General features: G+C 38.5%; 1 protein-coding gene across 4 annotated transcripts in view; it reads right to left on the bottom strand.

Moving 5' to 3' along the window:
- Nucleotides 1-1,250: 1,250 nt before the first annotated feature.
- Nucleotides 1,251-24,305, bottom strand: part of LOC128696992 (uncharacterized) — a 66,628-nt gene continuing 43,573 nt past the window's right edge. For 2 of the 4 annotated variants that reach the window (XM_070081121.1, XM_070081124.1), the window contains 9 exons: nucleotides 22,701-23,047; nucleotides 14,361-14,544; nucleotides 13,284-13,645; nucleotides 10,821-11,004; nucleotides 9,958-10,301; nucleotides 5,897-6,080; nucleotides 4,084-4,445; nucleotides 2,162-2,345; nucleotides 1,251-1,657 (listed from right to left, as the gene is read on the bottom strand). In XM_070081121.1, the coding sequence (XP_069937222.1) occupies nucleotides 1,266-1,657; nucleotides 2,162-2,345; nucleotides 4,084-4,445; nucleotides 5,897-6,080; nucleotides 9,958-10,301; nucleotides 10,821-11,004; nucleotides 13,284-13,645; nucleotides 14,361-14,544; nucleotides 22,701-23,047 (2,543 nt within the window). In that variant the 3' untranslated portion in view covers nucleotides 1,251-1,265. Of the gene's footprint in view, nucleotides 1,658-2,118; nucleotides 2,346-4,083; nucleotides 4,446-5,896; nucleotides 6,081-9,957; nucleotides 10,302-10,820; nucleotides 11,005-13,283; nucleotides 13,646-14,360; nucleotides 14,545-22,700; nucleotides 23,048-24,305 lie in introns of those variants that run through there. The other 2 variants (XM_070081122.1, XM_070081125.1) reach the window with 2 other exon arrangements.

The raw sequence follows: 24,305 nt of genomic DNA, 5'->3' as shown, positions 1-24,305 counted from the left end.
AGGGATGTGTAATGTCACCATGGTTGTTTAATATATTTATAGATGGGGTCGTAAAAGAAGTAAATGCTAGGGTGTTCGGGAGAGGGGTGGGATTAAATTATGGGAAATCAAATACAAAATGGGAATTGACACAGTTACTTTTTGCTGATGATACTGTGCTTATGGGAGATTCTAAAGAAAAATTGCAAAGGTTAGTGGATGAGTTTGAGAGTGTGTGTAAAGGTAGAAAGTTGAAAGTGAGCATAGAAAAGAGTAAGGTGATGAGGGTATCAAATGATTTAGATAAAGAAAAATTGGATATTAAATTGGGGAGGAGTATGGAAGAAGTGAATGTTTTCAGATACTTGGGAGTTGACGTGTCCGCGGATGGATTTATGAAGGATGAGGTTAATCACAGAATTGATGAAGGAAAAGTGGCGAGTGGTGCATTGAGGTATATGTGGAGTCAAAAAACGTTATCTTTGGATGCAAAGAAGGGAATGTATGAAAGTATAGTAGTACCAACACTCTTATATGGGTGTGAAGCTTGGGTTGTAAATGCAGCAGCGAGGAGGCGGTTGGAGGCAGTGGAGATGTCCTGTCTAAGGGCAAGGTGTGGTGTAAATATTATGCAGAAAATTCGGAGTGTGGAAATTAGGAGAGGCGTGGAGTTAATAAAAGTATTAGTCAGAGGGCTGAAGAGGGGTTGTTGAGGTGGTTTGGTCATTTAGAGAGAATGGATCAAAGTAGAATGACATGGAGAGCATTTAAATCTGTAGGAGAAGGAAGGCGGGGTAGGGGTCGTCCTCGAAAAGGTTGGAAGGAAGGGGTAAGGGAGGCTTTGTGGGTGAGGGGCTTGGACTTCCAGCAGGCGTGCATGAGCGTGTTCGATAGGAGTGAATGGAGAAGAATGGTATTTGGGACCTGACGATCTGTTGGAGTGTGAGCAGGGTAATATTTAGTGAAGGGATTCAGGGAAACTGGTTATTTTTATATAGCCGGACTTGAGTCCTGGAAATGGGAAGTACAATGCCTGCACTCTAAAGGAGGGGTTTTGGGATATTAGCAGTTTGGAGGGATATGTTGTGTATCTTTATACGTATATGCTTCTAAACTGTTGTGTTCTGAGCACCTCTGCAAAAACAGTGATTATGTGTGAGTGAGGTGAAAGTGTTGAATGATTATGAAAGTATTTTCTTTTTGGGGATTTTCTTTCTTTTTGGGTCACCCTGCCTTGGTGGGAGACGGCCGACTTGTTGAAAAAAAAAAAAATGTTCATCAATGCCCTATGCACTCCTTAACATAAAATAAATTTTTAACAAGGCACATACCTTGACATCATCTTCACTATCTTCTTCAGTGCCTGAGAATTTTGCAGAATCCTTAGTCAGTGGTGTCTTGTTCATGAGTGTTTTCACTGACATTCCACCCAAGGGACTGTTAGATGATAATTCATCATTATCACCCACATTATTGCTGCTACCATTCTCATCCTTCGAATCCATATTTAAAGTATCAAAAAAAAGAGGTTTGTATGATGTTTCCCTTGGTGTTAGAACAGTTATAGTTGACCCTGACAAGTTAGTTGTATATGTCTTAGTAAAGTTAGGACTCCATGTTTTTTTAAATTCCATTCCAACTCCACTCAGTAGTTCTTGGCTTGTATCTGCCAGACGATCTGCAGAAACAAATGGAAAATCTGAGAATGATTTTGTACTACCTTCTTGTAAGTAGTTGCATATATGACAGTGGAATTTCAATATAAAATCTAATCAAATGAACGTCAGCATGCATAAGAAATACAGTGTCATAGTACTGCATCAAGATAAGGATGAATACAATGTAAAGAACATAGCCAGAGACAGGAAAACACAGTGTGTGTCAACTCTTAATATATGAATTTGTACACAAATACATACAAGGAAATACTGGGAGATAAAAATCAGAAAATCTCCAGATTCTGTTAGACAATCAGACTGTGAAAGTAGCATTCTTGTCACAAGTTTTGCAGACAAGGAATGAGAAAGGCTAATAGTTTGCTGGTCATTAAAAAAAATAAGCGAGGGAAGATGTAGTGAACTTTACAAACAATACATATAACCAGAATGAAATGTGTTACAATATTCTTTGTCAACTTACCATGAGCTCAGTGTCTGCCTGACAATATTTTCTGTCAACTTACCCTGAGCTTGGTGGCAGACACCATCATTAATTTTCTCTGGAAGGTTTCTTTCACTTGCATCACTTGTAAGTTCACTCAATGGTTTAATCTGAGCACTGAATTCACTTGATTTACTTAATATTGGTAAGTTAGGATAAGCTTTCATCTTGACCAATGACAAATCCCTAATCCTCCTGAGGGGCATCTGAAATTCAAAATAACATACATTGCATTAGTCTATACTGAAGACTTTAGAATGTAATAACCTTTCCATTTAAGATAAAACAATTAGAATAAAAATCCATTAAATATGAGGTACCACAATGGGATGTACTTCTGTATTTCACAACAGTACATTACCAAAGGGTATGGAGGAAGTGAATGTGCTCAGATACTCGAGAGTGGACTTATAAGCAGATGGGTCTATGAAAGACGAGGTGAACCAGAGAACTGATGAAGGGAAAAAGGTGAGTGGTGTATTAAAGAATCTGTAACAACAAAGAATGTTATCCATAGAAGCAAAAAAGGTAATGGTACCAACTCTTATATGGATGTGAAACATTTGTTGTGAATGATGCAGAAATGAGAAGGCTGGAGACAGTGGACCCCTCAAGGAAGGTTCCTTGATGTTGGTGAGGGGCTCTTGATTTAGGGAATTGGATCTGTGCTCCAGTTCCCCGAATTAAGCCTGAATGCCTTCCACATCCCCCCCCCCAGGCGCTGTATAATCCTCCGGGTTTAGCGCTTCCCCCTTGATTATAATAATAATAATAATAATGGAGACAGTGGAGATGATGTGCTTGAGGGCAATGTGTGGTGTGAATATTATGCAGAGACTCTGAAGCTTAGAGATTAGGAGGAGGTGCAGAGTCACTAAAAGTATTATCCAGAAGGTTGAAGGGGGTATTGTTGAGGTGGTTCAGACATTTAGAGAGGAGAGGATAAAAGAGGATGATTTGGAGGGGATATAAATCTGTAGTGGAAGGAAGATGGGGTAGTGGTCATCCTAGGAAAGGCTGGAGGGACGGGGCATAGCCAAAGTCCAGCTTTGGGCTGTGCTCTTCTGGTGCTTGCTTGGTCAATCAGGATGAAATGAAAAAAGAAGAAACGCTTTCTGATGGTTTTTTTCTTTTTACATTTAATAATTTATACAGGAGAAAGAATTACTAGCCCCCTTGCTCCTCGCATTTTAGTCGCCTCTTACAACATGCATGGCTTATGGAGGAGAGATTCTTCTCCACTTTCCCATGAAGATTATTATTATCATTATTTCTATTACTATTACATTTATTAGCTAGCACTAAACCTGTTGGGGTTATACAGTGCCTGGGGAAATGATAGGTATTCAGGCTCAATCCAAGAAAAGGAGGTGCAGATCCAATTCCTTGGAACAAGAACATTTCACTAACATGAAGGAACCTCCCTTGAAGGAAGTGCAGTATCTAGAGATTTCAAACATTACAACAAATACATTATTGAAAGAAACTTAGAAGAGCAATGCTCCTTCAAATCACAAAACAGGTGAGGCTTGAAACCTTTCTTCACTAATTTTTTTAACACACTGACCATCTCCCACTGAGGCAGGGTGACCAGAAAAAAAAGAAAAAGTAAAGTTTTTATCATTCTGACATTTAGTAGCTTATACAGGAAGGGGTTACTAGCCCCTTGCTGTCGGCATTCAGTAGTTTATACAGGACAAGGGGTTACTAGCGCCTTGCTCTTGGCATCTTAGTCAGCTTTTCCCAGGTAGCCAGGCTTGAGTCCTGGAGGTGGGAATTACAGTGCCTGCACCCTGAAGGAAGTGTGGAGATGTCTGCGGTTTGGAGGGGCATCTGAAATGTAGTATTGGCATGCCTCTGGGAAAACAATGGTGGAGTGAATGATGGTCGGGTCATGCTGCCTTAGTAGGAGATGGCTAGCATGTTAAAAAGAAAAAAACATACCTTTGTTTCAAGGTGTGAAATGCCTTGACTATCCTCTTCAGTACCAGAGGTTTCAGCAATATCGTCAGTTAATGAATCAGTCTTGCTGAAGATGGTTTTCACTGACATTCCACCCAAAGGATCATCAGAAGATAAATCCTCATCATCAACCTCATTATCACTGCTACCATTCTCATTCTTTGAGCCCAGACTTAGGACATCAACAAAGAGAGGCTTATGAGGAAGTATACTCTCTGCTGGAACAATTTCCTTCAACTCTGATGAGCTGTTTGCAAATGTCGTAGTTATGGAAGCATCACCTGATTTATTAATTTCCTTTCCAACTCTTCTCAACAATTTCTTGCCAGTGTTCTCCATATGACCTGCAGAAGCAAAAGGGAAAACTGGATTATACTCTTAAGTCTTATACTACCTCCTTTTAAGTATGTAGTTGCATGAATATTACAGTAGAGTATAAACATGGTAGATAAGACACATAGGCAACATTTAGGCAACTTTATTCCGAAACGTTTCGCCTACACAGTAGGCTTCTTCAGTCGAGTACAGAAAGTAGGCAGGAGCAGTAGAGATGTGAAGACGATGTAATCAGTCCATCACCCTTGAAGTTGCATATTTGAGGTTGTCAGTCCCTCAGCCTGGAGAAGTTCTGTTCCAGAGTCTGGAACTAACTGAAGATCAAGCGAGTGTTGAGACTTAAATACTGTCGGAAGGAGAGGTGCAGCGTAGTAGTAGTGAGAATGTAGCCACTGGGAGGTCATGTCCCTCTCAGATCAAACAATTCTCACTTGAAAAAGTTGTCCAAGGTGTTTTCTCTTCTATACCAAGATGCCATTGTGTTGCAGTGTCTGACAGAGTGATTATCAAATGGTATACAATACCGACAGGTTGGTAGATAAGACACATAGACAACAGTATTTAAGTCTCAACACTTTCACTTGACCTTCAGTTAGTTCCAGACTTTGGAACAGAACTTCTCCAGGCTGAGGGGCTGACAACCTCAAATATGCGACTTCAAGGGTGATGGACTGATTACATCGTCTTCACATCTCTACTGCTCCTGCCTATTTTCTGTACTCGACTGAAGAAGCCTACTGTGTAGGCGAAACGTTTCGGAATAAAGTTGCCTAAATGTTGCCTATGTGTCTTATCTACCAACCTGTCAGTAGTGTATACCATTTGATAAACACAGTGTATAAACAAAAAAATCTAATGTATGGAACATCAGCATGTACAAGAAGTGCACCTTTATAGGACAGTAAACCTTTCTTTTAATGGAACTTGGAAATATGGGACAAGATCTGCTAGGACAACTGATTTGAATGCAACAGAGAAAGTTCGTTAGTTACAAAGATGTTCATTATTTGATGACTGCAATACAATTTCATCTTCATCTGCCACAATCACAATTTTCAGCCACTAGCTCCTCCCTGTTTTAATATGTCAAGTCTAAGGGTTACTGTACAGTATTAGCTATCAGATAAGGTTTAACAGACTGCAAAAAAAATAGTAAGAGATATGAAGATGAGCTGTGTAACAAAGTTTACTTTGTGTAGTCAAATAATACAAAGAAAAGTGGAAGATCAAAATCATCAAATACCCTGATTTTCTGTGTGACAGCCTGACTGAGAGTAATATTTTTGTCTCATGGTTAGCAAAGAAAGAGGCGAGTGTGAATCATTTGCAGGGTTTTTTCTTGAAAAGCACCAGTCAGTAAGTAAACATATAGTGAGGTGTATAAATAACTGACACATAGCAGGAATAAAACAACTGAAAATATTCTAAGTCAACTTAACATAAGCTTGGTGATATTTACCTTTAGCAGTTTCCTCTGGAAGGTTTCTTGTTTCAACTCCATATTTTTTTTTATTTGTATCACTTATGAGTTTATTTTTTTGTTTAATTTGAGCACCAAATTCACGTGATTTCCTTAATCTTCGTAAGTTATAAAATGTTTTTTTCACAACTAATTTTTCCTTCCTACGTTTTTGGTGTGGCATCTGAAATTAAAAGCAAAAGTCATCGTGGTAGACTAATTTCCATTATGAATGTGAACACTTAGAATGTAATAATCTTTCCAGTTTAGATGAATGATCAAGAACATCCATCCATTATGTGAGAGAAGCTATAATGGTATAAGCTTCTGCACTTCACAACAGTAGTACTAACAACCATGATTTGAAACCTAACTAGACAATATGTGAAGAAACGAAAATTCTGCTCCTAATATGTCTCTGCTTACTGTACGTTGATTAAACAATATTTTCTTAACATATAAACTTTGAAAATATAAAATGAATGATGGAGGATAATTTGTTGAAGAAGTTAGATGGGAAAAACACTTCCCCATAAATCAATGATGAATTAGGTTCTAATATATGAAGTTCACTGATTCAGTTCATTCCTTTTAAATTGTTTAATTAACTAGAGCATTAGTAGAGAGCTACGGTTTTCTCAAAGATGTAGCATTTCATCTACTTAAGACACTGATATTAACAAGAGCTGCATCAAGAGAAGTCAAGCATTATAAATCTTTATTGCAAGGAGCTCAGCTTTCCATGCATTCCATATGATGTTAACCTTAAAAAATATCCCCACCCCTCATATTTGCCTTCCATTCCCTAAGCACTGTGTTGCCCTTTAAGGTTTTGTGCTTACCCATGAATACAGAAATACTATTTTTATTTTTTAACACACCAGCCATCTCTCACTGAGGCAGAGTGATCTAAAACACGAAGAAACACTTTCATCATCACTCACTCTATCACTGTCTTGCTAGGGACATGCTGGCATTACAGCTCAGATGTCCTTCCATATTGTAACATTCCCACCCTTCCTCTAGATTGCTACCACTATCTCTCACCTCCATTACTAAAGTGCTGCTAACCGGTTTCCCTGAATTCCTTCATAAATATTATCTTGCTCACACTCCAACAGTACATCAAGTTATAAAAACCACTTGCCTCCACTCACTCCTCTCTTAACACACACTCACATGCTTCTTGAATATCCAAGCCTCTTGCAATGCAAAACATTCACTTCAAGAATTATTATTTATTATTATCACACTGGCCGATTCCCACCAAGGCAGGGTGGCCCGAAAAAGAAAAACTTTCACCATCATTCACTCCATCACTGTCTTGCCAGAAGGGTGCTTTACACTACAGTTTTTAAACTGCAACATTAACACCCCTCCTTCAGAGTGCAGGCACTGTACTTCCCATCTCCAGGACTCAAGTCCGGCCTGCCGGTTTCCCTGAACCCCTTCATAAATGTTACTTTGCTCACACTCCAACAGCACGTCAAGTATTAAAAACCATTTGTCTCCATTCACTCCTATCAAACACGCTCACGCATGCCTGCTGGAAGTCCAAGCCCCTCGCACACAAAACCTCCTTTACCCCCTCCCTCCAACCTTTCCTAGGCCGACCCCTACCCCGCCTTCCTTCCACTACAGACTGATACACTCTTGAAGTCATTCTGTTTCGCTCCATTCTCTACATGTCCGAACCACCTCAACAACCCTTCCTCAGCCCTCTGGACAACAGTTTTGGTAATCCCGCACCTCCTCCTAACTTCCAATCTACGAATTCTCTGCATTATATTCACACCACACATTGCCCTCAGACATGACATCTCCACTGCCTCCAGCCTTCTCCTTGCTGCAACATTCATCACCCATGCTTCACACCCATATAAGAGCATTGGTAAAACTATACTCTCATACATTCCCCTCTTTGCCTCCAAGGACAAAGTTCTTTGTCTCCACAGACTCCTAAGTGCACCACTCACCCTTTTCCCCTCATCAATTCTATGATTCACCTCATCTTTCATAGACCCATCCGCTGACACGTCCACTTCCAAATATCTGAATACATTCATCTCCTCCATACTCTCTCCCTCCAATCTGATATCCAATCTTTCATCACCTAATCTTTTTATCCTCATAACCTTACTCTTCCCTGTATTCACTTTTAATTTTCTTCTTTTGCACACCCTACCAAATTCATCCACCAATCTCTGCAACTTCTCTTCAGAATCTCCCAAGAGCACAGTGTCATCAGCAAAGAGCAACTGTGACAACTCCCACTTTATGTGTGATTCTTTATCTTTTAACTCCACGCCTTTTGCCAAGACCCTCACATTTACTTCTCTTACAACTCCATCAAGAATTGTAATGTCTTAACCCTTTCAGGGTTTCGGCCGTACCAGTACGGCTTACGAGCCAGGGTTTTTGACGTACTAGTACGCCTAAATTCTAGCGCCCTCAAATCTAGTGAGAGAAAGCTGGTAGGCCTATATATGAAAGAATGGGTCTATGTGGTCAGTGTGTGTGGTATAAAAAAATCCTGCAGCACACAGTGCGTAATGAGAAAAAAAACACTGACCGTGTTTTTGGATTAAAACAGCGACTTTGCACTGTATTTTCGTATGGTATTTATTGTTGTATTCTAGTTTTCCTGGTCTCATTTTATAGAATGGAAGACATATTACAGAAATTGAGATGATTTTGACTGGTTTTACAAAGAAAAGTACCTTGAAATTGAGCTCAAAGTAGCAGAAATGTTCGATTTTTACCAAAGTTCAAAAGTAAACAAATCATGCTATGCGTCCAATACACGTCAACTGGTGAGTCTAATATTCTTTCAGAAGTGCACTGATATTATTTATACCATTTCTACACCAATGCAGTAGTCTGCATAACAGTAAATCTTCTATTTTTTTGTGAGAATAAAAATTCAAAGTGGAAAGCAAAAGAATGTAAGAGGGGCATGGGGACGTGACGAATGAACAGAGGAAATGTTATTTTAGTGCCAGGAATGTCTTTCTTGTTTATTCTGGACCCTATTTGGAAATTGGCATCTTTTGAAATTTGTGTGAAATTGGCAAAATTACTAAATTCTGACCACTGTATTGGATAGTTGAAATCGGTAAATGGGTGATTTCTTGTACTCATTCGATAGAAAAAATGGAGTTCTAGCGAAATAGTTATGATTTTTGTCGACAAGTTTACTGGAAGTGGCCGAAAATAGGGCTCAAAGTGGGCAAAATCGCCGATGCGTAAACATCATCGAGACCGCTAACTTCACGAGAGCATAATTCCATAAGTTTTCCATCAAATTTCATACTTTTGGTGACATTATGATCGGGAAAGATTCTCTATCTTTTCATAAGAAATAATAATTTTTTTTTTTTTGAAATTTGGCCAACCCTGAGAACAAGTCCCTGAGAGGGCCTGTCAACCCTGTAAGGGTTAACCCTCCTCTTCCCTGAGAATTCTGAGATTTTACTGATGAAAATGCCATGTCGATAAGTGTCTTCAGATGATGTGAGAAGATAATTCATCATCATTGATGCTATCATTCTTGTAGCAGACTTAAAGCATTTACAGAGAGATTTAGATAACTCTGTATCAGAAGTTATCCTTGACCCAGAAGAGTTAGCCTTAAATGTATTTGTCATGGAAACACTGCTTATCTCTTAAACTTCCTTTCCCAATGTTCTCCTTAATTCTTTGTCTGTGTTTACTTTACTGTTAGACAGTCCATGAAATTACAGCTCAGTTGCTAATAAATATCTATTTACAAGACATAGATTAAATGATAATAGAGTATTTTCTTTCAATCAAAACCACACTGAAAATAATAAAGGCATAATTGATATACTGTAAATTGTTTGAGAAAGGGGTCGAGGAGAAAGTGTTGTAGATAAACCAATAATGAATCAAGAGTTGAATGCTGTTCTTTGCTTAGAACATTCCTATTAATTTATTTAATTAAAGGAGAGTTGAAGCATATAAGATCTAAGTAAGAGATCCACAATTTTCTTTCCAATCACAGGCACTCCCAGGCTACCTAAGACGAAAATCGCACATACCTTCACATTGTATTTACTATCCTCTTCAGTACCTGAGAATTCTGCAGTATCCTTAGTCAATGGTGTCTTCCTGATGAGTGTTTTCATGGACATTCCACCCAGGGGGTTGTCAGATGATAATTCATTAACACCCTCAGTATTGCTGCTACCATTCTCATCCTTGGAATCCATATTAAAAGTATCAAAAAAGAGAGGTTTAGATGATGTTCTGTTTGGAGTTAAAATGGTTATAGTTGACCCTGACAAGTTAGTTGAAAGCGCCTTAGTAAAGTTAGGACTCCATGTTTCTTTAAAAACCATTCCAACTTCACTCAGTAATTTTTGGCTTGTATTTGCCAGATGACCTGCAGAAACAAATGGGAAATCTGAGAATAATCTTGTACTTAGTTCTTGTAAGTAGTTGCATATATGGCATAGTGGAATTTCAGCATAAAATCTAATTAAATGAACATCAGTATGCATAAGAAATATGTACATTGTCATGGTATCATACTATTAGGTATCAAGAAAAGGTTGAATAAATTGCAAAGAACATAGCCAAAGACAGGAAAACACACTGTGTGATATACCTTAATTTTCTTTTTATACACAAATACATACATGAAAAAATTGGGATATAAACATCAGAAAACCTCCAGATTTTGTTGGACAACCAGACTGTGAGAGTATCATTTCTGTTTCAAGCTTCACAGACAGGTAATAAGGAGGTTAACATTTTCCTCAAAAAAAAAAAAAAAAAAAAAAAAAAAAAAAAAAAAAAAAAAGAGAGAGACCAAATTCAGTGAGGAAAGATGCAGTGAACTTTACAAATAATACACACATAGATGGAATAAAATGCCTGACAATATCCTCTGTCAATTTACCTTGAGCTTGGCGGCAAACACCCTCATTAATTTTCTCTGGAAGGTTTCTATCACTTTCATCACTTGGAGTTTCACTCACTGGTTTAATCTGAGCATGAAATTCACTTGATTTACTTAATATTGGTAAGTTAGAGTAAGCTTTCATCTTGACCAATGATACATCCCTAATCCTCTTGGGAGGCACCTGAAATTCAAAACAACATACAATACATTAGTCAATAATGCATTATGAATGTGAAGCCTTTAGAATGTAATAATCTTTCCAATTTAGGCAAAACAATTACAATAAAAACCTAGGTAGTAGGTTGGTAGATAGCAACCACCCAGGGAGGTACTACCATCCTGCCAAGTGAATGTGAAATGGAAAGCTGTAATTGTTTTACATTATGATAGGACTGCTGGTGTCTTTTTTCTGTTTCAAACACATGGGATACCAGGTATATCTTGCTACTTCTACTTAAAAAAAAAAAAAAAACCAGGCCGGGATTGAACTTATGGTGAGTGAGTCGTAAAACTCCAGGCCAGCTTGTAAGCCACTGGGCGAGCTGGCTTCATGTCATTATGATTTCGTGAGTTATGATGACGGCTTTGAGGGAACTAGAGCTAGAGTTTGTCACAGCCACACTGGCAGGTGTTTCATCTGTAAAAACTTTCATTTGTGGTCACAATGGGGCTTGTGCTAACCTCTCTTTGGTGCATAAATATATGTAGTTGGATGAATTTTATTGTAGCCAGCTGGTCCAGTGGCTTACGCACTGGCCTGGAGTTTTACGACTCACTCACCACAAGTTCAGTCCCCGCCCGTGGTATAGTTTGTTTGCAATTATGTCATTACAATCACTTCTACTTACACTTAGGTCATACTACATATGCATGAACACACATATACATACATACCCATCTGGGTTTTTTCTATTTGTTTAACAGTTTTTGTTCTTTATTTCCTCTTATCTCCATGGGAAAGTGAAAAAGAATTGTTCCTCCATAAGCCATGCATGTCGTAAGAGGCAACTAAAATGCTGGGAACAAGGGGCTAGTAACCTCTTCTCCTGTATAAATTACTAAATTTAGAAAGAAAAACTTCCGTTTGTTTAAGGTCACCCTGCCTCAGTGGGCTAAGGCCAGTTCGTTGGATAAAAAATTACAACAAAAACTGATTAAGTGTAAGAAGTACCAATGGTACATACTTTTGTATTTCACTACAGTACATTATCAATGTGATATGTGACCTTACAAATGGACAATATATGAAGAAATTAAAATTTAAATTCTACATACTTCTGCTTACCATACCATAATAAAGGCTGATGCAAAATTAACTACGTAATTTAGAAGAAGGATGGGTAAAGAGAATCACTTTATACCAATGATGAATCAGGTTTTGTTAAATGCTATTCTTTAATTGCATAATTCCTATTAATCTAGTTAATTAAACCTAAACAGAAAAAGTGAAAACTAAGCAAGAGATCTACAATTTTCTCTCTCATAAAAAGCCATTCCTGTTTTGCTTTTTTTTCCCAACAAACCACCATATCCCACCAAGGTAGGGTGACCTAAAAAGATAAACAAAAGTTTTTCTAACTCTACTAGCAACCCCTGACCTAATCCCATTTATTTCCCCCACTGAAACTCTCCTACCCACCTTCAGCTTTCATGCACTTAGAGCCAGGACATCCAGCTTCTTTTCATTCATAACTTCCTTAATAAAATTGGCTTCACATTAAGGAATGCATGTGAAATGAATTAACATAAATGACTTGGAGGGTGGATAAATATGTAGTAGAGGGGAGGAGGGGTAGAGGTCATCCTTGGAAAGGATGGAGGGAGGGGTAAAAGAGGTTTTGTGTATAAGAGGCTTAGACATACAGAAGGCATGTATGAGCATGTTAGATAGGAATGGAGACGAATGATTTTTGGGACTTGACAAGCAGTTGGAGTGTGAGCAGGGTAATATTTTGTGAAGGGATTCAGGGAAACCGGTTGCCCAGACTTGAGTCCTGGAAGTGGGAATTACAATGCTTGTACTTTAAAAGAGGGGTTTGGAATATTTGCTGCTTAATGACATCTAAACTGTCGTATCTGCGCACCTCTGCAAAGACAGTGATAGTGTGAATGATGGTGTAAGTGTTTCATTTTTTGGGGGTTGCCCTGCCTTGGTGGGAGACAGTTGAAATGTTTAAAAAAAAAAATACCTTTGTTTCTTATTTTCAGTAATTTTTGCAGAAGAGGTTACTAGCACCTTGCTCCTGGCATCTTAGTCAGCTTTTACTGGTTAGCCAGGTTTGAGTCCTGGAGGTAGAAAGTATGGTGCCTGCACTCTGAAGGTGGTGTGAAGACATTCGCAGTTTGAAGGGGCATCTGAACTGTAGTATCAGCACCTCGGGCAAGACAATGTTGGAGTAAATTATTGTGAAAGTGTTTCCTTTTTGGGTCACCCTACCTTGGTGGAAGATGGCCGTTTACCTTTGATTCACAGTCTGGAATGCCTTGACTATTCCCTTCAGTACCAGAGGTTTCGGCAATATCCTCAGTTAATGAAGAAGTCTTGCTGAAGATGGTTTTCACTGACATTCCGCCCAAGGGGTCACCAGAAGATAAATCATCATTATCAACCTCATTATCGCTACTACCATTCCCGTTCTTTGAGCCCAGACTTAAGACATCAACGAAGAGAGGCTTATGAGGAGGTATACTCTCTGTTGAAAGAATTTCCTTCAACCCTGATGAGCTGTTTGCAAATGTCGTAGTTATGGAAGCATCACCTGATTCATTAATTTCCTTTCCAACTCTACTCAATAATTTCTTGCCAGTGTTCTCCATATGACCTGCAGAAACAAAACAGGAAACTGGATTACATTCTTAAGTCTTATACTACCTCCTTTTAAGTATGCAGTTGCAAGAATATTACAGTGGAGAATAAACATAAAATCTAATATGTATATGGAACATCAGCATGTATAAGAAGTGCACTTTTATAGGACAGTAAACCCTTGATATAACAGACCTTGGAAATTTGGGACAAAATCTGCTAGGACAATTGTTTTGAATGTAATGGACAAAGTTCATATGTTAGAGACATTTTCATTATTATGATCACTGCAATACAATTTCATCTTCATCAGCCACAATCGCAATTTCCAGCCACCCGCTCCCCTCTCTATTAATTTATCAAGCTTAAGTGTTGCTGTACTGTATTAGTTGTCAAGATAAGGTTTAACAGACTGCAAAGAACATGAATAGACAGAAGATCAGCTGTGTAACGAAGTTTAGCTTTTGAGGTCAAATAATCCAAGGAAAAGTGGGAAATCAATATCAGAAAATATCCTAATTTTCTGTGTGACAGCCTGACTGTGAAAGTAGCATTTTTGTCTTAAGTTGAATGAAGAAAGAGGTGAGAGAGACTGAATCATTTGGAAAAAGTAAATAAAAGTCAGTGAGTAAAGATACATATAGTGAAGTGCATAAATAATAGACACATAGCAAGAGTAAAACAACTGAAAATATTCAAAGTCAACTTAACATAAGCTTGGTGATATTTACCTTTAGCAGTTTCCTCTGGAAGGTTTCTTGTTTCAGTCCCATATTTTCTTTTATTTCTATCACTTATGAGTTTATTTTTTTGTTTAACTTGAGCACTGAATTCATGTGATTTCCTTAATCTTCTTAAGTTATAAAATGTTTTTTTCCTAACCAATTTTTTCTTTCTACGTTTTTTGTGTGGCATCTGAAATCAAGAGCAAAAATCATTGTGGTAGACTAGTTTCCATTATTAATTTGAACACTTAGAATGTAATAATCTTTCCAATTTAGATGAAACGATCAAGAACAAACATCCATTATGTGAAAGAAGCTGTAATGATACACTTCTGCACCTCATAACAGCAGTACTAACAACTGTGATTTGTGATTTGTGAAGAGACTAAAATTCTGCTCCTGTTATGTCTCTGCTTACTATACATGCATTAAATGATATTTTCTTAAACATGAAAAATTTGAAAGTATAAAATGAATGACAGAGGAAAATTTGCTGAAGAAGTTAGTTGGTAAAAACATTTCCCTATAAATCAATGATGAATTAGGTTCTAATATATGGAGCTCTTTGATTCAGTTCATTCCTTTTAATTCATTTAATTAACTACAACATAAGTAAATATCATCTAAGCTCTGAGAAAAAAAATTTCAAGTCTAGTTAAGATACTGACATTAACAAGAGCAACATCTAGAAAAAGTGAATTATCATAACAAATCTTTATAGAAAGGGGCTCAGCTTTCCATGCACTCCATAATATTTTTTTTTAGCACACTGGCCATTTCCCACCAAAGCAGGGTGACCCAAAAAATGAAAAACCACTTTCATCACTCACTCCATCGCTGTCTTGCCAGAGGCATGCTGATAACTACAGTTCAAAAACTGCAACACATCTTCACCCTTCCTTCACAGTGCAGGACTCAGTCCAGGTAACCAGTTCTCTTAAATCCCTTCATGTTATCTTGCCCACACTCCAACAGCATGTCAAGTCATAAAATTCATTTGTCTCCACTCACTCCTAACATTCTCACACACTCTTGCTGAATGTCCAAACCTCACATACAAAACCTACTTTACCCCTCTCCCTCCAACCTTTCCTAGGATGAATCCTACCCCACCTTCCACTAGATTTATACACCCACCAAGTCATTCTATTTTGTTCCATCCTTTCTAAATGTCCAAACCACCTCAACAACTGCTCTTCAGCCCTGTGAATAATACTATTAGAAACCTTGCACCTCATAATCTCCAAGTTACAGATTCTCTGCATAATATTCACACCACACATTGCCCTCAGACACAACATCTCTACTGCTTTCAGGCTTCTCTTTGTTGCAACATTCACCACCCACACTTTACACCCATATAACAGCATTAATACTACTATACAGTAGTCCCACCATATCCACAGGTGATACATACCAAGACCTAACGTGGATACCAGAAACTGTGGATAGTAGCGAACACTAAGTCGTTTTTCATTTACATACATATCTATAATAAAATTTAATTGATAAATTATGCACAGTAAGTTGAGAGTTAGTATTGTTTCACTGATGGTAAGCATTTCACAAATTCTCTTAGGCTTTGAAGAACTGCACAATCATTACTTTTGTGCTTTGGTGCCATTATTCAACAAAATTAAGGGTTATTTTTAGGCCACAGTAAACCATGGATAACTGAAACTGCGGAAAAGAAATCTGCGGATAGAGGCATTCTACTGTACTCTCATACATTCCCCTTTTTGCCTCCATGGATAATATTCTTTATCTCCACAATATTTAATGATTCCTCAAAATATTCCCTCCATCTTCCAAAGACCTCCAACCCCTTGTCTAATAACTCTTCTCTTCTATTTTTAGCTGTCAAATTCATTCATTATCTAGGCTTTCTTAATTTATAATTCTCACTCCAAAACTTTTTCTTAATCTCATGAAAATTTGTTGACAGCATCTCACCCACTCTCCCATTTACTCTCCTTTTACATTCCTTCACCACTCTCTTAATATCTCTTTCTCTCCATTTTTTTTTTTTTTTTTTTTCAACAAGTCGGCCGTCTCCCACCGAGGCAGGGTGACCCAAAAAAGAAAGAAAATCCCCAAAAAGAAAATACTTTCATCATCATTCAACACTTTCACCACACTCGCACATTATCACTGTTTTTGCAGAGGTGCTCAGAATACAACAGTCTAGAAGCATAAACATATAAAGATACACAACATATCCCTCCAAACTGCCAATATCCCAAACCCCTCCTTTAAAGTGCAGGCATTGTACTTCCCATTTCCAGGACTCAAGTCCGACTATATAAAAATAACCGGTTTCCCTGAATTTTTTTTTTTTTTTTTTTTTTTTTTTTTAAAAAAGTCGGCCGTCTCCCACCGAGGCAGGGTGACCCAAAAAAGAAAGAAAATCCCCAAAAAGAAAATACTTTCATCATCATTCAACACTTTCACCACACTCGCACATTATCACTGTTTTTGCAGAGGTGCTCAGAATACAACAGTCTAGAAGCATAAACATATAAAGATACACAACATATCCCTCCAAACTGCCAATATCCCAAACCCCTCCTTTAAAGTGCAGGCATTGTACTTCCCATTTCCAGGACTCAAGTCCGACTATATGAAAATAACCGGTTTCCCTGAATCCCTTCACTAAATATTACCCTGCTCACACTCCAACAGATCGTCAGGTCCCAAGTACCATTCGTCTCCATTCACTCCTATCTAACACGCTCACGCACGCTTGCTGGAAGTCCAAGCCCCTTACCCACAAAACCTCCTTTACCCCCTCTCTCCAACCCTTTCGAGGACGACCCCTACCCCGCCTTCCTTCCCCTATAGATTTATATGCTTTCCATGTCATTCTACTGTGATCCATTCTCTCTAAATGACCAAACCACCTCAACAACCCCTCTTCTGCCCTCTGACTAATACTTTTATTAACTCCACACCTTCTCCTAATTTCCACACTCCGAATTTTCTGCATAATATTTACACCACACATTGCCCTTAAACAGGACATCTCCGCTGCCTCCAACCGTCTCCTCGCTGCTGCATTTACCACCCAAGCTTCACACCCATATAAGAGTGTTGGTACTACTATACTTTCATACATTCCCTTCTTTGCCTCCATAGATAACGTTTTTTGACTCCACATATACCTCAACGCACCACTCACCTTTTTTCCCTCATCAATTCTATGATTAACCTCATCCTTCATAAATCCATCCGCCGACACGTCAACTCCCAAGTATCTGAAAACATTCACTTCTTCCATACTCCTCCTCCCCAATTTGATATCCAATTTTTCTTTATCTAAATCATTTGACACCCTCATCACCTTACTCTTTTCTATGTTCACTTTCAACTTTCTACCTTTACACACATTCCCAAACTCATCCACTAACCTTTGCAATTTTTCTTTAGAATCTCCCATAAGCACAGTATCATCAGCAAAAAGTAACTGTGTCAATTCCCATTTTGAATTTGATTCCCCATAATTTAATCCCACCCCTCTCCCAAACACCCTAGCATTTACTTCCTTTACAACCCCATCTATAAATATATTAAACAACCATGGTGACATTACACATCCCTGTCTAAGACCTACTTTTACCGGGAAGTAGTCTCCCTCTCTTCTACACACCCTAACCTGAGCCTCACTATCCTCATAAAAACTCTTTACAGCATTTAATAACTTACCACCTATTCCATATACTTGCAACATCTGCCACATTGCTCCTCTATCCACTCTATCATATGCCTTTTCTAAATCCATAAATGCAATAAAAACTTCCCTATCTTTATCTAAATACTGTTCACATATATGCTTCAATGTAAACACCTGATCTACACATCCCCTACCCACTCTAAAACCTCCTTGCTCATCCGCAATCCTACATTCTGTCTTACCTCTAATTCTTTCAATTATAACCCTACCGTACACTTTTCCTGGTATACTCAGTAAGCTTATTCCTCTATAATTTTTACAGTCTCTTTTGTCCCCTTTCCCTTTATATAAAGGGACTATACATGCTCTCTGCCAATCCCTAGGTACCTTCCCCTCTTTCATACATTTATTAAACAAAAGTACCAACCACTCCAACACTATATCCCCCCCTGCTTTTAACATTTCTGTCATGATCCCATCAGTTCCAGCTGCTTTACCCCCTTTCATTTTACGTAATGCCTCACGTACCTCCCCCACACTTACATTCTGCTCTTCTTCACTCCTAAAAGATGGTATACCTCCCTGACCAGTGCATGAAATTACTGCCTCTGTTTCTTCCTTAACATTTAAAAGTTCCTCAAAATATTCTCGCCATCTACCCAATACCTCCATCTCCCCATCTACTAACTCCCCTACTCTGTTTTTAACTGACAAATCCATATTTTCCCTAGGCTTTCTTAACTTGTTTAACTCACTCCAAAATTTTTTCTTATTTTCATTAAAATTTCTTGACAGTGCCTCTCCCACTCTATCATCTGCTCTCCTTTTGCACTCTCTCACCACTCTCTTTACCTTTCTTTTACTCTCCATATACTCTGCTCTTCTTATAACACTTCTGCTTTGTAAAAACCTCTCATAAGCTACCTTTTTCTCTTTTATCACACCCTTTACTTCATCATTCCACCAATCACTCCTCTTTCCTCCTGCCCCCACCCTCCTATAACCACAAACTTCTGCCCCACATTCTAATACTGCATTTTTAAAACTATTCCAACCCTCTTCAACCCCCCCACTACTCATCTTTGCACTAGCCCACCTTTCTGCCAATAGTCGCTTATATCTCACCCGAACTTCCTCCTCCCTTAGTTTATACACTTTCACTTCCCTCTTACTTGTTGTTGCCACCTTCCTCTTTTCCCATCTACCTCTTACTCTAACTGTAGCTACAACTAAATAATGATCCGATATATCAGTTGCCCCTCTATAAACATGTACATCCTGGAGCCTACCCATCAACCTTTTATCCACCAATACATAATCTAATAAACTACTTTCATTACGTGCTACATCATACCTTGTATATTTATTTATCCTCTTTTTCATAAAATATGTATTACTTATTACCAAATTTCTTTCTACACATAGCTCAATTAAAGGCTCCCCATTTACATTTATTCCTGGCACCCCAAATTTACCTACTACTCCCTCCATAACATTTTTACCCACTTTAGCATTAAAATCCCCAACCACCATTACTCTCACACTTGATTCAAAACTCCCCACGCATTCACTCAACATTTCCCAAAATCTCTCTCTCTCCTCTACACTTCTCTCTTCTCCAGGTGCATACACGCTTATTATAACCCACTTTTCACATCCAATCTTTATTTTACTCCACATAATCCTTGAATTAATACATTTATAGTCCCTCTTTTCCTGCCATAGCTTATCCTTCAACATTATTGCTACTCCTTCTTTAGCTCTAACTCTATTTGAAACCCCTGACCTAATCCCATTTATTCCTCTCCACTGAAACTCTCCCACCCCCTTCAGCTTTGTTTCACTTAAAGCCAGGACATCCAGCTTCTTCTCATTCATAACATCCACAATCATCTCTTTCTTATCATCTGCACAACATCCACGCACATTCAGACTTCCCACTTTGACAATTTTCTTCTTCTTATTCTTTTTAGTAATCTTTACAGGAAAAGGGGTTACTAGCCCATTGTTCCCGGCATTTTAGTTGACTTTTACAACACGCATGGCTTACGGAGGAAAGATTCTTATTCCACTTCCCCATGGATATAAAAGGAAAATTAATAAGACCAAGAACTATTAAGATAAAATCAAAGAAAACTCAGATGAGTGTGTATAAATAAATGTGTACATGTATGTGTAGTGTGACCTAAGTGTAAGTAGAAGTAGCAAGACATGCCTGTAATCTTGCATATTTATGAGACAGACAAAAGACATCAGCAATCCTACCATCATGTAAAACAATCACAGGCTTCGTTTTACACTCACTTGGCAGGACGGTAGTACCTCCCTGGGTGGTTGCTGTCTACCAACCTACTACCTACATATATTCATATATCCATATACTGTGCTTATGGGTGATTCTAAAGAAAAATTGCAAAGGTTAGTGGATGAATTTGGGAGTGTGTGTAAAGGTAGAAAGTTGAAAGTGAACATAGAAAAGAGTAAGATAATGAGGGTATCAAATGATTTAGATAAAGAAAAATTGGATATCAAATTGGGGAGGAAGAGTATGGAAGAAGTGAATGTTTTCAGATATTTGGGAGTTGACGTATCAGCAGATGGATTTATGAAGGATGAGGTTAATCATAGAATTGATGAGGGAAAAAAGGTGAGTGGTGTGTTGAGGTATACGTGGAGACAAAGAATGTTATCTATGGAGGCAAAGAAGGGAATGTATGAAAGTATAGTGGTACCAACACTCTTATATGGGTGTGAAGTTTGGGTTGTAAATGCTGCAGCGAGAAGGCGGTTGGAGGCAGTGGAGATGTCCTGTCTAAGGGCAATGTGTGGTGTAAATATTATGCAGAAAATTCAGAATGTGGAAATTAGAAGGTGTGGAGTTAATAAAAGTATTAGTCAGAGGGCTGATGAGGGGTTGTTGAGGTGGTTTGGTCATTTAGAGAGAATGGATCAACGTAGAATGACATGGAGAGCGTATAAATCTGTAGGGAAAGGAAGGCGGGGTAGGGGTTGTCCTCGAAAGGGTTGGAGGGAGGGGGTAAAGGAGGTTTTGTGGGCGAGGGGCTTGGACTTCCAGCAAGCGTGCATGAACATGGTAGACAGGAGTGAATGGAGACGAATGATATTTGGGACCTGACGAGCTGTTGGAGTGTGAGCAGGGTAATATTTAGTGAAGAGATTCAGGGAAACCGGTTATGAGTCCTGGAAATGGGAAGTACAATGCCTGCACTTTAAAGGAGAGGTCTGGGATATTGGCAGTTTGGAGGGATATGTTGTGTATCTTTATACGTATATACGTGTACTTCTAAACTGTTGTATTCTGAGCACCTCTGCAAAAACAGTGATTATGTGTGAGTGAGGTGAAAGTGTTGAATGATGATGAAAGTATTTTTCTTTTTGGGGATTTTCTTTCTTATTGGGTCACCTGCCTCGGTGGGAGATCCCCGACTTGTTAAAAAAAAAAAAAAAAAAAAAAAAACTCCCTCCTTATATCACGTCTACTTTGTAAAAACCTCTCATGTGTTTACTTCTCTCTTGCTACTCTAAATTTACTTCAACATTCCTAGGGTCGGCCTAGGAAGGGTTGGAGGGAGGGGGTAAAGGAGGTTTTGTGTGCGAGGGGCTTGGACTTCCAGCAGGCATGCGTGAGCGTGTTTGGTAGGAGTGAATGGAGACAAATGGTTTTTAATACTTGACGTGCTGTTGGAGTGTGAGCAAAGTAACATTTATGAAGGGATTCAGGGAAACCGGCAGGCCGGACTTGAGTCCTGGAGATGGGAAGTACAGTGCCTGCACTCTGAAGGAGGGGTGTTAATGTTGCAGTTTAAAAACTGTAGTGTAAAGCACCCTTCTGGCAAGACAGTGATGGAGTGAATGATGGTGAAAGTTTTTCTTTTTCGGGCCACCCTGCCTTGGTGGGAATCGGCCGGTGTGATAATAAAAAAAAAAAAAAAAAAAATTCCTAACTAGTCATAAGTTTGCCTGTGATACTCCAATATAGAAATTATGTATTGTACCAAAACAAAAGCATTCACATTGCTAAATTCACAAACTATAATGTAGTCACTTAGCCTTAATACCAACTTACTCCATAATCTGTAATAATTTAGAGTTAAGAATTAATCTAAGTCTGCCCAAAATGCCTAGTCATGCTAGGTGTCATAGTGGCCCCCTCTGTAATTAGTATTTTATAACATGTAAACCACACAATATCCAAAATCTGTAAACCCCGCACTGTAATCTTTATAGAGAATAAACTTGATTGACTGATTGATTGAACAATAAATCTTCCCTTTCCCACCCACTCTCCTATAACCACACACTTCTGCTGAACACTCTTACACTGCATTCTTAAATCTACCTCATACCTCTTCAACCTCATTGCCTATACTCTCACTAGCCCATCTTTCTATTAATAGTTACTTATGTCTTATTTAATTAAAGTAAAGCAGAAGCATATAAGATCTAAGCAAGAGATCCACAATTTTCTTTTCAGTTACAAGCATTCCCAGGCTACCTAAGAAAATGAAAATGGCAAGAACTGTGTTTAGAGAAGTAAAACATCAGAGCAAACTTTTATTCAAAGCACAGCAAAGAAATGTTCCCTCATAATAATGTTCATCAATGCTCCATGCACCCCTTAACATAGAATAATTTTTTTTAAACAAGGCACATACCTTTACATCGTCTTCACTTTTCTCTTCAGTGTCTGGGAATTCTGCAGTATCCTTAGTTAATGGTGTCTTGCTCATGAGTGTTTTCATTGACATTCCACCCAAGGGATTGCTAAATGATAATTCATCATTATCACTTACATTATTGCTGCTACCATTTTTATCCTTGGAATCCACATTTAAAGTGTCAAAAAAGAGAGGTTTAGATGATGTTTCCTTTGGTGTAAAAATGGTTATAGTTGACCCTGATGAATTAGTTGTAAATGTCTTATTAATGGTAGAAATAAATCTTCCTTGAAATACCATTCCAACTCCACTCAGTAGTTCTTGGCTTGTATTTGCCAGATGACCTACAGAAACAAATGGAGGATTTGAGAATAATCTTGTACTATCTTGTAAGTAGCTGCATATATGAGTCAAATTTCAACAAAACCTAATCAACTGAACATCAGCATACATAAGAAATACAATGTTATAGTACTCTATCAAGATAAGGTTGAATAAACTGCAAAGAACATAGCCAGGGACAGGAAAACACTGTGTGACATACCTTAATTTTTTTTTGTACATAAATACAATAAAGCCTAGGTAGTAGGTTTGGTAGACAGCAACCGCCCAGGGAGGTACTACCGTCCTGCCAAGTGAGTGTAAAACGAAAGCCTGTAATTGTTTTACATGATGGTAGCATTGCTGGTGTCCTTTTTTCTGTCTAATAAACATGCAAGATTTCAGGTACGTCTTGCTACTTCTACTTACACTTAGGTCACACTACACATACATGTTTTTTTTTTTTTTCAACAAGTCGGCCGTCTTCCACCGAGGCAGGGTGACCCAAAAAAAGAAAGAAAATCCCCAAAATGAAAATACTTTCATCATCATTCAACACTTTCACCACACTCACACATTATCACTGTTTTTGCAGAGGTGCTCAGAATACAACAGTTTAGAAGCATATACGTATAAAGATACACAACATATCCCTCCAAACTGCCAATATCCCAAACCCCTCCTTTAAAGTGCAGGCATTGTACTTCCCATTTCCAGGACTCAAGTCCGGCTATACGAAAATAACCGGTTTCCCTGAATCCTTTCACTAAATATTACCCTGCTTACACTCCAACAGATCGTCAGGTCCCAAGTACCATTCGTCTCCACTCACTCCTACCTAAAACGCTCATGCACGCTTGCTGGAAGTCCAAGCCCCTTGCCCACAAAGCCTCCTTTACCCCCTCTCTCCAACCCTTTCGAGGACGACCCCTACCCCTCCTTCCTTCCCCTATAGATTTATATGCTTTCCATGTCATTCTACTTTGATCCATTCTCTCTAAATGACCAAACCACCTCAACAACCCCTCTTCTACCCTCTGACTAATGCTTTTATTAACTCCACACCTTTTCCTAATTTCCACACTCCGAATTTTCTGCATAATATTTACACCACACATTGCCCTTAGACAGGACATCTCCACTGCCTACAACCGTCTCCTCGCTGTTGCATTTACCACCCAAGCTTCACATCCATATAAGAGTGTTGGTACTACTATACTTTCATACATTCCCTTCTTTGCCTCCATAGACAATGTTTTTTGACTCCACATATACCTCAGC

The sequence above is a fragment of the Cherax quadricarinatus genome, unplaced genomic scaffold, assembly GCF_038502225.1.
Source record: "Cherax quadricarinatus isolate ZL_2023a unplaced genomic scaffold, ASM3850222v1 Contig1774, whole genome shotgun sequence".
NCBI classification, from domain to species: domain Eukaryota; kingdom Metazoa; phylum Arthropoda; class Malacostraca; order Decapoda; family Parastacidae; genus Cherax; species Cherax quadricarinatus.
This window is presented reverse-complemented; position numbering and strand designations above follow the sequence as displayed.